The sequence below is a fragment of the Papio anubis genome, chromosome 4, assembly GCF_008728515.1.
Source record: "Papio anubis isolate 15944 chromosome 4, Panubis1.0, whole genome shotgun sequence".
NCBI classification, from domain to species: Eukaryota; Metazoa; Chordata; class Mammalia; order Primates; family Cercopithecidae; genus Papio; species Papio anubis.
In genome coordinates, this window is record NC_044979.1 from 147,954,651 (window position 1) to 147,972,526 (window position 17,876).

General features: G+C 51.7%; 1 protein-coding gene across 1 annotated transcript in view; it reads left to right on the plus strand.

Annotated features, from left to right (window-relative positions):
• Positions 1–17,876, plus strand: part of C4H7orf50 (chromosome 4 C7orf50 homolog) — a 123,767-nt gene that overhangs the window by 4,343 nt on the left and 101,548 nt on the right. Inside the window, exon 2 of the mRNA XM_009202477.3 lies at positions 4,067–4,196. Coding sequence (XP_009200741.1) covers positions 4,068–4,196 — 129 coding nt within the window. The 5' untranslated portion in view covers position 4,067. The remainder of the gene's footprint in view (positions 1–4,066; positions 4,197–17,876) is intronic.

The window sequence follows — 17,876 nt, forward strand, 5'->3', positions numbered from 1 at the left end:
TTAGAGGTCTTTATATATTCTGGTTACTAGTGTCTTGTCAGATATGTGATTTGCAGGTATTTTTCTCCAATACTATGGGTGGTCTTTTTTTTTTTTTTTTTTTTTTTAAATACAGGTTCTCACTTTGTTGTCCAGGCTGGGTTGTAGTGGCATAATCATGGCTTATTACAACCTCGACTTCCTGAGCTCAGATCATCCTCCCACTTCAGCCTCCGAGGTAGCTGGGACTCCAGGTGTGCATCACCATGCCCGGCTAATTTTTTGTATTTTTTGTAGAGATGGAGCCTCACTGTGTTGCCCAGGCTGGTCTTGAACTCCTGGGCTCAAGCAGTCCTCCCACCTCCCAAAGTGCTGGGATTAGAGGCGTGAGCCACCGTGCCCGGCCTGGGTTTTCTTTTTGCTTTGTTTTGTGTAGAGATGTGGTCTTGCTGTGTGGTCGGGACTGGTCTGGAACTCCTGGCCTCAAGTGATCCTCCTGCTTCAGCCTCCCAAAGTGCTGGTATTACAGGCATGAGCCACCGCACCCAGCCTCTTTACTTTCTTGCTGGCATCCTTTGCAGCACAAAAGTTTTACATTTTGTTGTAGTCCAATTTATTTTCTTTTTCTTTTGCTGCCTGTTTTTGGTGGCATATGTGAGAGGCCATTGCCTAATCCAAGGTCATGAAGATTTACTCCTATGTTTTCTTCTATAATTTTATAGTTTTAGGTCTTCCATTTAGGACTTTGATCTATTTTGAGTTAGTTTTGTGTATGGTGTGAGGTAGGGCTCCAAATCAATTCTTTTATATGTTGGTAGCCAGTTGTCCTGGCACCATTTGTCTTTCTCACTGAATTGTCATGGCACTCTTGTTGAAAATCAGTTGACAGTAAATGAAAGTAAACGTCATTTTCCATAACAAACATTCATTATCTCAAAGCTTGAGTCACTTTCCCTTAGAACTATTAAAATAAACTTTTCCATAATATGGAAAAGTCTTTTATCCCTTTTTAGCAAATAGACATAGTGATTAAGTTTTTAAATGATAACTTACAGAATGAATATAGATTTGACTTAACTTTTATAGTAATGGGTATGTAAATATTTGCTGAACTTTTCTTATTTCTCTCACAAGGTAATTGGCTGGCATGGTCTTTTGTCTTTTCAGAGCCCCTGTGTCAACAGTATCTCATTCTTCCAAGATTTCTTATTACACAGCTAATTGAAATCTGTAGCCTCTGGCTTCTGATGCTTTTTAAATATAAGGCTCAATTAAAGAATAAGGGGCTTGGGGTTTTCTGATTCCGCAATAGGAATATTCTTTCAGTGTGCTGTTACCAGTGACAGCCCCAAGTGGGATGGAGGGAGCCCTTGTGCAGGCTCTGCCCTTTGGATGGGGCCTTTGCTCTTCAACTGTCTCCTTGGTTTCTGGCGTAACCTAGCATCCCAGGCCTGCCTTGACCTCCCCTGACTCTTTTTCACAGCTAGTGGTATTTAGACCACACCTGGGCTCTGGTTGGGCTCAGTGCTGCCAGGCCCTTTCCATGATGATCATCCTTTAACTGCCGCTCTCCTGTCACCTTTCCTGCTTTACTTTTTTTTTTTTTAAACATAAGGTCTCATTCTTTTGCCCAGGCTGGAGTGCAGTGGTGCAATCATGGCTCACCGCAGCCTCGACCTCCTGGGCTCAAGCAATCCTCCCACCTCCACCTCCTGAGTAGCTGAGACCACAGGTGTGCATCACCAAGCATAGCCAATTTTTAAAAAATGTTTTGTAGACATGGAGCCTCGCTATGTTGCCCAGGCTGGTCTCAAACTCCTGGGCTCAAGCAGTCTGCCCACCTCAGCCTCCTAGAATGTTGGGATGACAGGCGTGAGCCACTGTGCCCGGACTGTTTTAATTTTGGGGTGGGATTTGGCTTTCTTGGTGTTGCCTGGCTTACTGACGCGGTCCTTTGTGGGTGTGTGTCTGAGCTGTCTGGGCTGGAGGCCATGTGGTGAAGCAGCGTGCTGGTTGTTGAGTTCCTGTCTCTCAGCTCCCCAGCGCCTCTGTGGTACTCCCCCACCCCCACCCACTCGGGGGCCTACATAGCCTGGGGCTCTGCAGGACACTTTTCTGTTCTCAGCTCCTTTTAAGGCTCTACCCAGTAGGGGCAGCAGGGGAGACTGGGAGCTGGAGGGTGGGGAGGAGTGTAAGTAAGGAGGAGTGTGGGTGAGGGGGTGGCCCTGGGGAGGGTGGGGACAGGAAGGGAGGGGTGGGGACAGGGACATGGGGTCGGGCGAGGGCTTCTTCTGCTCCTGCTGTCCTATCTGAGCGAGCCCATGCAGGAGGCTTCGCTGCAGCAGCAGGTGTGGGCCGGGCTCCTGCTTCTCCCTCCTAGAAGCAGCCCGTTCCCTGCCCGCACCCCACCCCAGGTTCTTCCTTAGGTCCCAGCCACAGCCGCCAGTACCGCTCCATCAGGGACCCAGGGCCTGCTACCCCAGCCCCTCCAGCAGGCTCCCAGGTCTGGTGGTCTCAGCTGCCTCTTTCGGCTCCCTCTTCACACAGTCCACAAAGGACACGGGTTCTGCCATCCCTGGACTTCTCTATCTTGGTGTGGTGTTCTAGAGACTGCTGTGCTGGAGAAAGGAGGCCTAACCACGTGCCCCTCGAATGCTGCATCCACCCTCGTACGTGGCCTGCTCCATGCTCCTTGGATGCTCAGAGGAGATCCGAGACTTAGGGTGGTCCTTGAGCCCCTCCACCAGAGGTGGCCAGGTGTCCTGTGATGGGCAGGGCTGGCACCCACAGCCCGGGTGGTGCCACAGCTTCCCTAGTTGATGGGGAGCACGAGTGAGCCCATGATAGGAGAAAGTGAAAACAATTCAAAATATTCAGTGATTAGAGAGCAGGCAGATTTTCACTTTTGGGAAATTATGATACTGTCACTGAAGATGGTATTTCTCTCAATCTTAAAAGCTTTGTGTTCATGTTCAGTTAGAAATATAGAATATATAATCCATGTATGATTGCAGCTGTGTTAAATAAAAGCAGTCAGAAAAAAGACCGAACGGGGTCGGGCACGGCAGCGCACGGCAGTGGCCCCAGCGCTTGGAGAGGCCGAGGCAGAGGATGACTTGAACCAAGGGGTTTAAGACCAGCCTGGGAAGCATAGCAAGACCCTGCCTCTACAAAAAATTTAAGTTAGCCAGGCATGGTGGCACACGCCTGTGATTACAGCTACTCAGGAGGCTGAGGTGGGAGGATGGCTTGAGCCTGGGATTTTGAGGATGCAGTGATCCAAGATTGTGCCACCGCACTCCAGCCTGGGTGACAGGGTGAGATGACCAGAGATCGCACTGCTGCACTCCAGCCTGGGTGACAGGGTGAGATGAGCCGAGATCGCACTGCCGCACTCCAGCCTGGGTGACAGGGTGGATGACCCGAGATTGCACTGCGCACTCCAGCCTGGGTGATAGTGAGATGAGCCGAGATTGTGTTACTGCACTCCAGCCCGGGTGACAGAGTGAGATGAGCCAAGATCCCACTGCCGCACTCCAGCCTGGGTGACAGGGTGAGATGAGCCGAGATCACACTGCCACACTCCAGCCCGGTGACAGAGTGAGATGAGCCAAGATCCCACTGCCGCACTCCAGTCCGGGTGACAGAGTGAGATGACCTGAGATTGCACTGCCGCACTCCAGCCTGGGTGACAGGGTGGAATGACCTGAGATCGCACTGCCGCACTCCAGCCTGGGTGACAGGGTGGGATGAGCCGAGATCGCACTGCCGCACTCCAGCCTGGGTGACAGTGAGATGAGCTGAGATCGTGCCACCGCACCCCAGCCTGGGTGACAGGGTGAGACCCTGACTCAAAAAAAAAAAAAAAAAAAAAAGACGGAAAGGAAATACACCAAAATGTCAAATTGGTTGCCATAGGTGATGAAATGTGGGGGTTTGAGTTTGTTTTAACTTTTATGTTTTCCGTATTTTCTGAAATACTTTTTTTAAAAAACGGGAGAGTGCCCTATTTCTTTTTATTTAAAAATCTTATATGAGCTAAGCCTTTTATTTCCTTATTTTCAGCAGTTTACTTTCTCTGTTGCAGGATGGCAAAACAGAAGAGAAAAGTTCCTGAAGTGACGGAGAAAAAGAACAAAAAGCTGAAGAAGGCCTCAGCAGAGGGGCCACTGCTGGGCCCTGAGGCCGTGCCAAGCGTCGATGGAGCCAGCTCCAAGGTAAGGCCGCCAGTGCTTCGCGGGCCCCGCCCTCTGGGATCCACCTGTTTTCTGATCTAGAAGGAGGGGGCGGCTCAGCCTGCTGGTCTCTGTGGAGCAGAGGCTGGAACAGATGCGGAGGCGTGGATGGGCTTGGTGCCTTCCAGAAGCAATTGTAGGACAAAAAAGGATTTTAGTAAATTTTGAGTTGGAACCCCATGATCGCCTTTTTTAGCCATCAGGACACTGCTGTTTTGGGTGCCGTGATGTGTAGGGGACTTGGTGGCGGCATGCAGGATAGGGAGGGGCCTGCAGCAGGCCTTTGGTTGTGCTCTGGGAAGGTGCGGGCGGCGGCTCCTCACCTGGACATGCGCAGGGGCGTGGCCTGAAGCCTGTGGTTAAAAACGCACATATAGAAATGTTCACGTCGAATAACATGGTTATTGTCCGTGTGAAAATCACCCGTTGGCCTCACTTTCTAAACTGTGCAGTGGATTATAAATAATGTTGAGATCTGAGTGTCCACCACCATTCACCTGAAAAGATACGTGAGCCATCTTCTCCTAAAGTTACGCATTTTTATTCCTCGTTTTCTTGAGACACAGTCTCGCTCTGTCACCCAGGCTGGAGGGCAGCGTCACCCAGATCACCCAGGCTGGAGTGCAGTGGTGGGATCTTGGCTCAGTGCAACCTCTATCTCCTAGGTTCCAGCGATTCTCCTGCCTCAGCCCCACAAGTAGCCAGGATTACAGGTGCACACCACCGCACCCGACTAATTCTTTGTATATTTTATAGAGATGGGGTTTCACCATGTTGGCCAGGCTGGTCTTAACTCCCGACCTCAAGTGATCCACCCGCCTCGGCCTCCCAACATGCTGGAATTACAGTCGTGAGCCACCGCGCCTGGCCTGCATTTTTATTCTTTTTTTTTTTTTTTTTTCCTGAGACAGAGTCTCACTCTGTCACCCAGGCTGGCGTGCAGTGGTGCCATCTTGGCCCACTGCCAGCTCCGCCTCCTGGGTTCACGCCATTCTCCTGCCTCAGCCTCCCGAGTAGCTGGGACTACAGGCGCCCGCCACCACGCCTGGCTAATCTTTTTGTATTTTTAATAGAGACGGGGTTTCACTGTGTTAGCCAGGATGGTCTTGATCTCCTGACCTCATGATCCCACCGCCTCAGACTCCCAAAGTGCTGGGATTACAGGTGTGAGCCACCGCGCCCAGCCCTGCATTTTTATTCTTGAAAGTATTTTGTTCTGTCCTGTATCATGTTTATCTTCCACAAAAAGATGCATATACATTTAAATTTGAAAATATAAAAAATTTTTTTACCCACCAAGTTCTGAGTGTTAAAATTTTTCTTCTACGTTGAGCTGTGTTTACCGTTAGTAGCATGCTGTTGATCAAAACATCATAATCGATTAGGAATTTTCACAAATGATTCTACATAAAGTGAAATCCGATGAGGCATGCATCGCATCGTGGTCAGGGCCTTGTGACCCCGTGTCACCACCCCGCGAAGGGCAGGGCTTTCCGTGTCTCTGCGGTTGGTGCACTCACCTGTGGATCTGCGTGTCATTGTTCGAGAGAAAGCGGGTTTCCACGGGCTGTGTTCCTGTTCCCACGTCAGATTTCAGTGCCACGCAGCCTTGTTGACACAGATGAGTAAATAGGAACGAGAGTGTTGTTGTAGCTTTGTTGCTTAAGTCCTTAAACTTTGAGACCATTCTGTGGTTTGGGGCACATATTTTCAGAATTTATTTTAAAGATCGATCAGTAAGTGACAGCTAGACTGGGTCCCTGAGTTGTTCAAGGGCCCAGTGCCAACTTGTTACATTTGTTCACTTCCCCAGGGTGACGCCAGGGTTCAAGCTCTGCTGTTGTTTAGTGCTGGAGGTCTCGTGCCTGGGGCGATGTGCCATTGTGAGATGCGGGGTGGCAGGTGGCCCTGTTTTTCATGAAATGAGAAAAGGGCCGCTGTGCGGAGGGAGGTGGAAAGGGGGAGCCCATGCGGACCCTTCTTCAAAGCGGCTTCCAGCAGGAGGTGGGCACAGCCGGTGCTTGGAGGGGTCCCTGGGCTGCCCAGCCGCAGATGCCTGGGACAGTGGAGTGTGCCTGGTTGCTCGGTGTGGCCCAGCTCACTCTGGGATCCTGTCCAATGAGGCAGTGCTGAGCTCTTGGAAGGTGGTGTAAAATCACGTCCACCACGTCTGTGGCTGCAGGCGGCTCAGCAGGCGTGGGTGGAGGGGAGAAGTGGGGGTACGTGCCTAGAGGAGGTCCTGGCTATCTCAGAGGGTCGTCTCTCACTGCCACCCCCGAGGGGCGAGGGAAGCCAGATAGCACCCCCAGCACAGCCAGACAGCTTGTCCTGGGCTCTCTTTAGCGGAACGCCCCAAGGTCACCCGGAGGCCGAGGCCTGGCAGGTGCAGAGGTCCTATGGCTCCCATGCAGTGGATCAGGAGGCAGCCCAGCATTCCACCTGAGCCTCGCCCTGAATTTCAGCTCCTCCTCCTCCACGAGCTGTTGAATTCCTGTGTCCCCAGGCCGACTGCCTCTTATTCGCACCTTCTTCACAGCCTGAGGTCCAGTTGTGTGGGTGCTTTTTGGTTTCTGGGTTCCAGATGGACACTGGTTTCCCGAGAGCTGTTGGATCTTTTGTTCTGTGGTTCAGCCCAGTCCCGATTCCACAGAGCCTCAGGCACACAAGACTTTGGTGGGCGTGGCATCACTCTGAACTTTTTGAGTTTAGTGAAGAGGCTTCTGACTCTCCCTTCTTGGTGAACCCTCCTCCTGCCTGATCCCCACACAGGCCGCTGGTCACTGGCAGGACCCCCACGACAGCTCGGCTTATGGTGACTGTGGGCAGAGGTTAAAACTCATACCCAAGTGAGGGGGTGGTGTCTGTCCTTTTGTTTAAGTTCAAGTAATTATTTTAAAGTTTGTGATTCAAGTAATTGTTTTTCATTATTAAAATACGTGTTGATTAAAAGAAAGTTGGAAAGCAAGAGGGGAAAGAAGAAAGCCTTTGTTTCCTTCAGCTCCGCTTTGAGGGCTGGACTCTGCTGGTCTGGAACACGCGGCTGCCGGCAGAGTCACCACACTCGCACTTGGCTTTCCGGCCACTGGCGCGGAGTTGGTCTCAGGTCCGCCCAGCTGAGCATTGGGAAGCGACCTGGAGCCGGTTCCTTAGCCTTTGGAGGAGCTGGCAGCGGGAAAAGGGCCTGGGAAGCCAGGGAATGTGGTCTCGGTGGGGCCCCGTTCACCAGCAGGGGTCGGCAGCCATGTTCCTTCTGAGGGAGCTGGTGGAAGGAGCTGCCTTCGGCTGGATTCTCTGCAAAGTGCATGCCCCTGTGGCCAGTTTCCAGGCTACTGGGAGGGTTTTCAGATGGGCCTCTGTGACTTCGTGTGGGGGCTTCGGGGCTCATGTTCTTGTGTGTCGGGAGCCAGTTTCCACATTAAAGGGGGTATCTCTGCTAATATGGATATTTCCTTGCTGACTCTCCCTGGTTCTCATGGGAAATTGTTAAAAAAAAAAAAAAAGGGTTTCAAGCTTTTTTTTGAAGCTGAACCTAAGTGCTTAGAAGGGTGGGTGGCTGGGCCTGGGGAGCAGCATTCCTGGGCTCCGGGGAGCTTGTGGAAAAGTACTGCGCTGGCTCCTCCCCTCCCCCAGTGGATCCTGGATGGACCTCCGGAATCCGCCATCGAGGACGGAGAAGCCTGTGTCCCCCCGTGGGCCATCATGTTGTCCTCCCGGCAGCGTCTGTCCGGGGAGCCTGCGGGTCAGCGGCCGCTCCCGGGGCCCCGTGCAGCCTCTTCCCACAGCATGAGCGCTCTGAGCTTGCGCCAGGATCGCCGCCATGTCCCCAAGTGACGGGACTTCATCGCCCCTTGGGGAGCGCTCCCTCAGCGTTCCAGTTCCCACTCAGGCCTGTGGGCTTGGCCCCGGGAAGCCGCCTGGGCCAGCTGCACTCCCTCTCCCAGGCTTCAGTCCCTGGTGCCTCTGTCTGGCACCAGCGAGGTTTGGCCGTTCCTTGGTCCTGGGCCCCAGGGCCTCAGGGTCTTGGCTCTGGGTGTTGTTTGCTGAGCTCACCATCCCAGAGGCCCCTGCTGGCCTGGAATGCTGGGGAGGTGGGTGGCTTGTGGTGGCTGCGGCAGGAGGAACAGCTGCTCCCACGGGCCTGTCTCGTGTCTTGGTGACTGGGCTGTATGATTGCTCGCTGGTCTTAGAAGGGACTGGCACCTGCCGCTTCTGTCCTCCTCAGCTCTGCGGGCAGGAGGTTCTGCCGCTGGGGTTGGCGCCTTGGGCCTTTCCTCTTGTGGACCAGAGGGGTCCCAGGGTTTGCCCTGTCTGCTTCCTGTTTCGTAGCTAAGCCCTCCCCGGGGAGCTGGGGTTTAGGAGTTCTGTCTTCATGTTCCTTTAACCCTTCCAGGCCTGGTTTCCCACTTGAGCGGGTTGTGAGGATGAGGTTTCAAATGACACATGCCCTTTGGGGGGGACTGTGGGGCCCCGGCTGAGCCGGGCCTGCTGTCCAGCATCCCTTGGGGTCGGTGGACGTGGAAGGAGGCGATGTGACTCGGCAGGTCTTTCTGTCTTTCGCCCTCCCCCTCCCTCTCCAGTCCCACTAAAGGGGACCCTTAGCTTCTCTGTTTCTGTCTGAAGCCATGGACCTGTATGCCAGGGAAGGGGGCATACGTGCAACCACCCCATGCAGAGCCAGCCGAGTGGCTGCTGGTGTGGAGGCCCCTGTATGACCCGGCCGCTTCCCTGCTGCTGTCAGTGCTGGGTTTGGCCTGAGATGAAAAGGGTGGCTCCTCAGTCCAGTGTTGTCAGCAGAACCCCCCGGCTTCCTCTGCCTCATAAGAATCCCTTATGTGTGCAACACTTTCTGTCCACGCAGGCATCTCAACAGCGATTCTTAGCAGCCTGGAGGTGCCGGGGCAGAGGCCTGGGTGCTGTGCTGGTTTCAGTCACCTGCAGGTCCTGGGAAGAGACTCACCCCCTTTGTTTCTGGACTCTTGGTTTCTCACTCCTCATGGAGCCTGCTAATTTCAGGGCAGAGACCACCAGGATCCTTGCATTGGCCAAGTGAGCCAGCGGAGGCTCAGCTGAGGGCAGGGTCTCAGGTGGTCGAGGTGCCGCAGGCGATCCACTGGCCCAGATAAGGCCTTGGTGGTGGCACTGCCCCAGGAGGCAGGATCTCAGGTGCAGCACACTGGGGGTCTCCCCAGGTGGAGTGGGGCGGTAGGGGTGGTGGTGGAATGGCTGGGGAGGTGGACTGGGAGGGGACACCGGAAACACTGGAAGGGACACAGGGTGGACAAAGGGGGGAGGGAGTGGTGACGCCTGTCTCCCCAGGGAGTGCTGGGTGGGTGGTGGTGGCAGACCGGCCCTGGTGGAGGCAGGATCTGGTGGTGCAGCACGCCGTCTCCAGGTGGGAGGGGCGGTGATCTCGGGTGGGTGGCAGCACGCCTGCCCCAGGTGGGAGGCGGGTGACCTCGGTGGTGGCAGCACTCGCACCCCTAGAGTGGTGGTGGTGGCAGATGCTGTCCTTGTGGAGGGAGACGCCGTTCTGAGGCAGGAAAGACTGTTCTAGGGAGGGTAGGGAGGAAGGACACAAGGAGGGACAAGGATCTGCCAGTGAGGCGGTGATCTCGGGTGGGCAGGCACGCGTCTCCGTGTGAGCAAGCGTGACCTCGGGTGGGTGCAGCACGCTGCCCTGTGTGAGTGCGGTGACCTCGGGTGGGTGCAGCACGCTGCCCTGCGTGAGTGCGGTGGGTGGGCGGCAGCATCAGCCGTCCTGTGAGCGTGGCCGCGAAGGCTCATGGGCCACAGTAAGCAGCCGACAACTGGTTGTGGGGCCTGCACCCTCAGAACGGGGCTTAGGCAGTGGTCTATTGCGAAGAGAGCAGTGCTACTTGGCATGGACCAGTGGTGAAACTTCCTTAATTTGGTTGCTTTGTAATCTTGAAAATCAGTGTGAATTACTTGAGCATGAAGCCCACAGCTTTATAAAACCATCAAATGAGGCCGTGAACTTCATGGCCTTGAGAATTTGCTCTGAGCCAAAATACTTCCGACCAATGGTATTTTGCCCCAAGAAGCACAATCAGCTTCCAAGTGGGGATTTTGTGTCTGAAACTCTGTAGCTCGAAAGGGTTGTTGAAATTATGAGGCCCCTGGGAGCCCAAGTTGTTTTTCTCAGTGGAATTTCACCCGCCCCCGCCCACATTGTTTTGCTTCTCCTTGTCCACTGCATGCCTAGTCTGGCCGAATTTTGAACTCATACATGTGCAGGGCTGAAAGGCAGGTGGAACCGGAACTGTCTTACGTGTGGGAAAACTGAGACCCCAGAACTCATGGCCCTCCCCAGGCTCATGATGGCAGGAGGCCAGCTCCCTCCTCCATCCCTGTCGGCCACGCTGCCCCCTGTGTCCATCCGTTTTTGTGGCTGAGTAATAGTCCATGGGCCGCCTGCTGGTCACACTGCCCCATGTCCATCCATTTTCAGGGCTGAGCTATGCTGCCTCGGTCCATCCGCTTTTTAGGCCGCCACGTCTGTCCATCCATTTTTTGTGGTCACTGCCCCATGTCCATCTGTTTTGATCCGCTTTCAGGCTGAGTAAATAGTCCATGCCACCGCTCCTGTAGTCCATCTGTTTTGTACGCTGGCCGTTCTGTGTCCATCCGTTTTTGATCCGTTTTCAGGAGTTGAGTAAAATAGTCCATGCACACTGCCCCGTGTCCATCCGTTTTTGTGTCATACGCCCCGTGTCCATCCGTTTTTGATCCGTTTTCAGGGCTGAGTAAAATAGTCCATGCACACTGCCCCGTGTCCATCCGTTTTTGTGGCCGTGCTGCCCCGTGTCCATCTGTTTTTGATCCGTTTTCAGGGCTGAGTGAAATAGTCTGTGGTGCGGGATGATCACAGATTCTCTCACCTGTTTACCAGAGTTTGGAGACTGAGTTGTTTCTAACTTGGGGCTGTTATGAATGTGCTGTTAACATTTGCATCTGCGTCTTTCTATGCTTTCATTCCTAGGACCAGAATTGCTGGATCCTATAGTAAGTGTGTGGTTAATTTTTTGAGAAGATACTGGCTGGGCACGGTGGTTCATGCCTGTAATCTTAGCACTTTTGGGAGGCCGAGGCAGAAGGATTACTTGAGTTCAGGAGTTTGAGACCAGCCGGGGCAACATGGTGAAACCCCATCTGTACAAAAAATACAAAAATTAGCCAGGCATGGTGGTGCGCACCTGTAGTCTCAGCTACTAGGGAGGCGGAGATGGGAGAATCACCTGAGGCTGCAGTGAGCCAAGATTGCACCACTGCACTCCAGCCTCGGTGACAGAGTGAGACCCTGTCTCAAAAACAAAAACAAAAACAAAAACCCCAAAACATTGAACAAAAAAGAAGCATGAGGGTCCTGGTGCCTGCACACCCTGGTTGACACGTGGTGCTGCTAGCTTCTTAATTTTGGCCACTCTTGTGGGTGTAGTCTCGTCATTCTGAGTGTGTGGTTTTAAAAAACAGCTTTTTATTGAGATATAGTTGATGTAAGGTCAGTTTTTTTTCTTTATGATTTCTGATTTTTCTTCTGAAAGAAGTGCTTCTCTTTTATATTTTTTAGAACCAATTTAAATTTATGTTTTATGTGCGATAGGGATCTAACTTCTTTTGTTCTAAAAGAAAGATACACTTGCCTTAGAATCTTTTGTTGAGCATTCTATCCCCCCCTTTTTTTTTTTGATGGAGTTTCACTCTTGTTACCCAGGTTGGAGTGCAGTGGCACCATCTTGGCTCACCACAACCTCCGCCTCCCGGGTTCAAGTGATTCTCCTCTCTCAGCCTCCCAAGTAGCTGGGATTACAGGCATGCACTACCACGCCCAGCTAATTTTGTATTTTTTTGTAGAGACAGGGTTTCGCCTTGTTGGCTGGGCTGGTCTTGAACTCCTGACCTCATGTGATCCGCCCTCCTTGGCCTCCCAAAAGTGCTGAGATCACAGGCATGAGCCACCGCGCCTGGCTGAGGGTTGGACTTTCTCCATGTCCTCGCCAGCACTGTGATATGTGACCTTCTGATTCTAGATATCCTAGTGTGTCTGGGAAGTGGTATCTCCTTGTGGTTTTGATTGGCACCTCCCCAAGGCTAATGAGGGTAAGCATCTTTTCATGTGCTTATTGGTCACTTTTATATTTTCCTTGGAGAAATGTCTATTCAGACCCTTTGCCGCTGGGCACAGTGACTCACGCCTGTAATCCCAGCTCTTTAGGAGACTGAGGCAGCAGGATCACTTGATGCCAGAGGTTTGAGACCAGCCTGGGCAACTTAGCAAGATCCTGTCTCTACAGAAAATTAAGAAGTCAGCTAGGCATGGTTACACATGCCTGTAGTCCCAGCTATTCGAGAGGCCGAGGTGGGAGGATTGCTTGAATCCAAGATTTTGAGGCTGCAGTGAGTTCTGATCTCCTGCACTCCAGCCTGGGTGACAGAGCAAGACCCCGTCCCCAAAAAACTAGGAAACAAAAAACCAACAGAACAAACCTTTCACCCACTTGAACCACAATGGTTATTTGTGTCTATTATTGAGTTGCGAGAGTTTTTACGAATTCCAGGTACAGTTCTTTTCTCGGACATGCGACTTGCAGGTATTTTCTCCCATTCTGTGTCTTCTCTTCTACTTTCTTGATGATGTCCTTTGAGGCACTGAAGTTTTCAGTTTTGATGAAGACCAGTTGATCTATTTTTCTTTTGTTGCCTGTGCTTTTGATGCCATATCTAAGAAGCGAGCCTCCTGCCTTGACCTCTGAAAGTGCTGGGATTACAGGCGTGAGTCACCACACCCGGCCCACAATAGCTTTTTTTTTTTTAAGAGTCGCATAGTATTCCCTTATCTTGTTATACCATAATTTATTTAGTGAGGTCCTTACCACACTGTTTAATACTTCAGTTTTTTTTTTTTAAATATGCTTTAATATCTAGTTAAGTGAGTACCTTTTTCTTTTTTTTTTTTTGGTAGAGATGGTGTCTCACTATCTTGCCCAGGCTGATCTCAAACTCCTGGGCTCAAGCGATTTTCCCTCCTCAAGCCTCCCAAAGTCCTGATATTACAGGTGTGAGCCACCTCGCCTGGCCGTAAAAACCTCTTTCTTCGTTGTTTTTTCAGACAGTGTTCTTGGCCTTCTATTTGTATGAATTTTGGAATCAGCTTTTATATTCCACAAAAATTTTTTTGTGACTTATTGAGGTTGTCTTTTCTGTTATCCAGGGAAGTTTTATGGTTTTCTTTGGAAAGGTCTTGCTTGTTTGTTGTTAGGATTCTTGATACTTTTGAGTCTGTTTCCTCCTCTGGTGTGTCATAATGGTTACTGACAGTGTATTGGGAAGTTATAGATAATTTGGATGTTGATCGTAGAGCTAACAACGATGCTGAGTTTTCTAATTCTGTTATTTCGTCAATGGATTCTCTTGGATCAGGTTTTTTAAGTAAGTGAAAATGTCTCTAGAGAATGGCAGGTGTGTCTCCACTTTGCGCTTACGCCATCTTTGTTTTTCTTCTAGCAACGGCTAGGACTTTTGAGCCAGTGTTGTATGATAGATGTGAGAATCTTTAATATGGCCATATAATTCACATTTTCCACAGCAGAACTACTTTTGTGTTTCTGGCATAACCCAGAAGCCTGGTGTTTTAATATTATTGCTGGGTAAGCGTTGTGCTGTGGTTTTCTTGTTTTGGTCTCAGTTGAATTCTGAAGGAAACCTTGTGTGGCTCTCTGGATGAGAAGATGGGCAGCATGTGACGCCGGCAGCATTCCTGTAGCAGCAACGATGAGCTGCTTTTTTGTCTATTTTTGAGTAAGCACTGGCCTGTGGTCCCAGCTTCTAGAGGGGCTGAGGTGGGAGGATCCCTTGAGCTCAGCAGGTCAGCGCCAGCCTGGGCAACGTAGCAAGCAAGACCTGGTCTCTAGAAAACAAAACAAAATGAAAAAGGCACGTTGGTGATGGAAGCGGTCCCTAGAGCTGTAGTGATGTCGTCGTCCTGCGTGGGCATCGGTGATGGAAGCCGGTCCATAGAGCTGTAGTGATGTCATCCTGCATGGAAAAGCCTGCCATGGGCACTGCTGCACTGCGGGCTAATTAGGAGAAGAATAGGGCATCGGTGAGCAACAAGAGGACATTTAACTTGAAATATAAAATTAGGATCTACATCGATGGGAAGTTGAGCCACCGAGAGGTTTGCATTTCTTCCTGAGCTGGGGCCTAGCTTCCCGCCAAAATACCTTGAGATGCCACAAATAAAAGCGCACACAACACCAGATGCTTCATTCCCGGGAGACAAGTTCCAGGGAGACAAGTTCGAGAAGAGCCCCAGAGCAGAGCATGGCCTCCTGCCGTCCAGGCCAAGTCCTGGAGCCCCTTTGCCCCTCGAAGGCTGCCATGGCTCAGAGTTTCTGCACCGCTCCTTGCCTGGGAGTCAGACCTGCCACCCACGGGAAGGAATTAAAGGCAGAGATGGTGGCTTGGGAGGAGACGCGCTGTTGGAAAATCAGCTCTCTCAGAGGAGGTAGGGAGTCTGTCCTTATAAGTGCTCGGACTGGGACGAGGTGGGTGTTGTAAGGATCACCTGGGAAGGAGCCCTGTGGGGAGCGAGATGTGAAGTAGGTGACCTCTGAGTCCCTGCCCAGCGCTGCCGTCTGATTCCAGCTGTTCTGCTTCCTGTGGGGCGTGGTGACCCTCAAGCACCTCCTGATGCTTACAGAATCTTCTCAGTGTGGGTGGTCGAAGTGGGTCCGTGCCCCTGCCATATGGGTCGCACACCTGCTCCCAACAGGAAGAGCACAGGAGCGGCTGCTCCTGCCCGGGTGGCGTCTTCCGGGAGCGGGCACTCGTGGCTTTCGGGGCATTGGTCGCTGGGGGACGGTGTGAAAACAGAGGACTCAGCAAGCCGGTGCCATCGGGGCGCTCACTCGCACTTCCTCTTAAAGCAAGTTTATGTTTAAAATAACGGTAGATTCATAGTGAATTAAAAAAAAAAAAAGTGTGAGGGGCCTGTGTGGCCCAGCTTCCCCGGGACATCGACGTGGGTGCATCGCACAGAGCTTGTCCAGAATCCACAGGTTGTACGTGTGGGTGTGTGCGTGTGCGTGTGCCCGTCAGCTTTTCCACGTGCATGGCTTTCTGTAACCACCGCTGCGGTGAAGATACAGGAGGCACCTGCGCTGTGTGGCTCCTGGTCCGCTGCTTGACAGCCTCTCATTCATCCAAGGAGCAGCGAACGTTTGGGTCTCGTGGATAAAGCTCTGTAAATACGCCTTAGCATACGTTTCCATCGCTCTGGGGTAAGTGCCCAGGGCGTGGCCGTTGGGTTGCGTGGTGCACGCATGTTTAGATGTTTACGAAACCACTGCGCTTCTTCAGAGCAGTTGCGCCGTTTGGCGTCCCCACCGCGAGTGCAGCTGAGGCCGGACCCCGCACCCTCGTCGGCACATGGTGTCATCGCTTTTTCTTTTTAGCCACTTGGATCACAGCGCTCCCATTTGGAAGAGGACAGCCGATTAATGTCATGAGAATTAGGAGAAGCAGAATTAAAGCTCTTTTGCTTTTCCAAGGCTCGTGATATGTGCTGTTGGCCCGATCGTTGCTGGAAGCTGCTAGGTGCCATGTCCCGGGGGACTTTCCTGGCTTTATATGGGGCCATCCGCGGTGTTCCTGCCCGAGGTGGCCTGTTCGCCCTGTGTGGAGCCCTCCTGTGGTCTCTTTCTCCAGGAGCCTTTTGGGGATAGCTGTCCCAGCCACCTTGCTGGGCATCTCTCAGAGTGAGCAGGTGGAGGCTGGGCCACAGGGCAGGTGGGCTGTTAGCTGGCACTGGGCTCCCAGCCGGCCTCTCTCGTCTCTAAGCTGGGCTTTCGCAGCCTGCTGGTCAGATCTAAACAACTGCCGAGAAACTGGAGGCTCGCCAGCCTTCCTCACTGCCATGGAGATCTGACCATCCTCATTCTGGGCCAAAGAAAACAGGATCCACCTCCCCATATTCCAGAAAAGCCCACTGTTTCCATGTCAATGGAATTTCCATCTAATGTTGTCATTGCTGCTGTGATCAGCCCAGATGTTTGCCAGCGCTGCTGCTTTGTGGTGAACAGAAAATAACTCAGCAAAATGTAATTTTAAAATAGTAATGTGTGTTATTTTTCCTAAGTTATACATGATTCATGTAAAATAAATTAGAAAATGCAAAAAAATTTACAGAAGAAACCAGAAAGACTGATTCTGCCGCCGTGAGACGACACTGCAGTTAACGTCCTGTGGCAGCTGCGTGTGCTGAGTATTTCTGCAGTGGGCGTGTTTGCTTTTCCATCCACAGCGAGTCCTCACTCACTGTCACCCGCCCTGAGGTCCTTGGAAACTGCCTTTTTTTTTTTTTTTTTTTTTTGAGAGGGTCTCCCTCTGTCACCCAGGCTGAAGTGCAGTGGCGTGATCCTGGCTCACTGCAGCCTCAGCCTCCCTGGCTCAAGTGATCCTCCCACCTCAGCCTCCAAAGTAGCTGGGACCACAGTTGTGTGCACCACCATGCCCAGCTAAATTTTGTATTTTTTATAGGGACAGGGTCTTCCTATGTTGCCCAGGCTGGTCTTGAACTCCCAGGCTCAAGCGATTGTCTTGCCTTGGCCTCCCAGAGTGCTGGGATTTCAGGCATGAGCCGCTGTACCTGGCCAGAAACTGACTTTAAGCAAAACGACAAACAGCAGGCCCTTGAATAAAGATTGTTTTGTTCAATACCGTTGTGTTATGCCGTGGATGAGAACAGTAGTTGGTTTCGTTTTTTGTCTTTCCCTTAAAGTCGCACTTTGAGAAAACCTTTGCCATCAAGATGGTTATGTGAGGCCTCGGCTGCAGCAGAGCACCTGCTACCCGACATCCACCCTGGGTGCTGTGATCCAGTAGGACAGGAAACAATGTCAGTTTGTGATTGCTTTATTTATTTTTTTATTTTAAATAGCAAAACATTTTAATCAATCAATTCTAAAAATAACAGAGGCATATTATATCTGGTCCACCTCCTCAAAAGTTTACTGCGGATTAGACAGGCAGACTGCAAAGTAGAGCCAGACATTAAAGGTTTTTTCTTTTTTTTTTTTTTTTGAGACGGAGTCTTGCTCTGTTGCCCAGGCTGGAGGGCAGTGGCGCGATCCCAGCTCACTGCAGCCTCCATCGCCCGGGTTCAAGCAGTTCTCTGCCTCAGCCTCCCGAGTAGCTGGGATTACAGGCGTGTGCCATCACACCCGGCGTGATTGCTTTAATTTCAGCTTCTTAGATTACTGTTGATGGTCATTTTCCACGTACATATTAGTCATTTGTTTTTGTTTTGTGAATTGCCTGTGTGTGGTTTTTTGTTTTTGTTTTTTTTTAGCCACTTCTATTGTAATTTATCTTTTCTGTACTGATTTGCAAACACACTTCTTAAACTGAGAGCCCTTTATCTTTCCTTCATGTTTCAAATATTTTTCCAGTTGGGTTGTTTGTGTTTATAGCTTTTGCCCTACACAGATCGCGGCCTCCCACGCCCCACAGCTCTGTGGCCGCACAGGCCCCCCGAGGCCTGTGTCCCAGACTGCTCCCTTGGGATGCGGCCCCACGGTGGATCCCCGACCCCCCGACACCCGCTCCCGCTCTGCCCCACGGGAGCCATGGGAAGACGTGGCG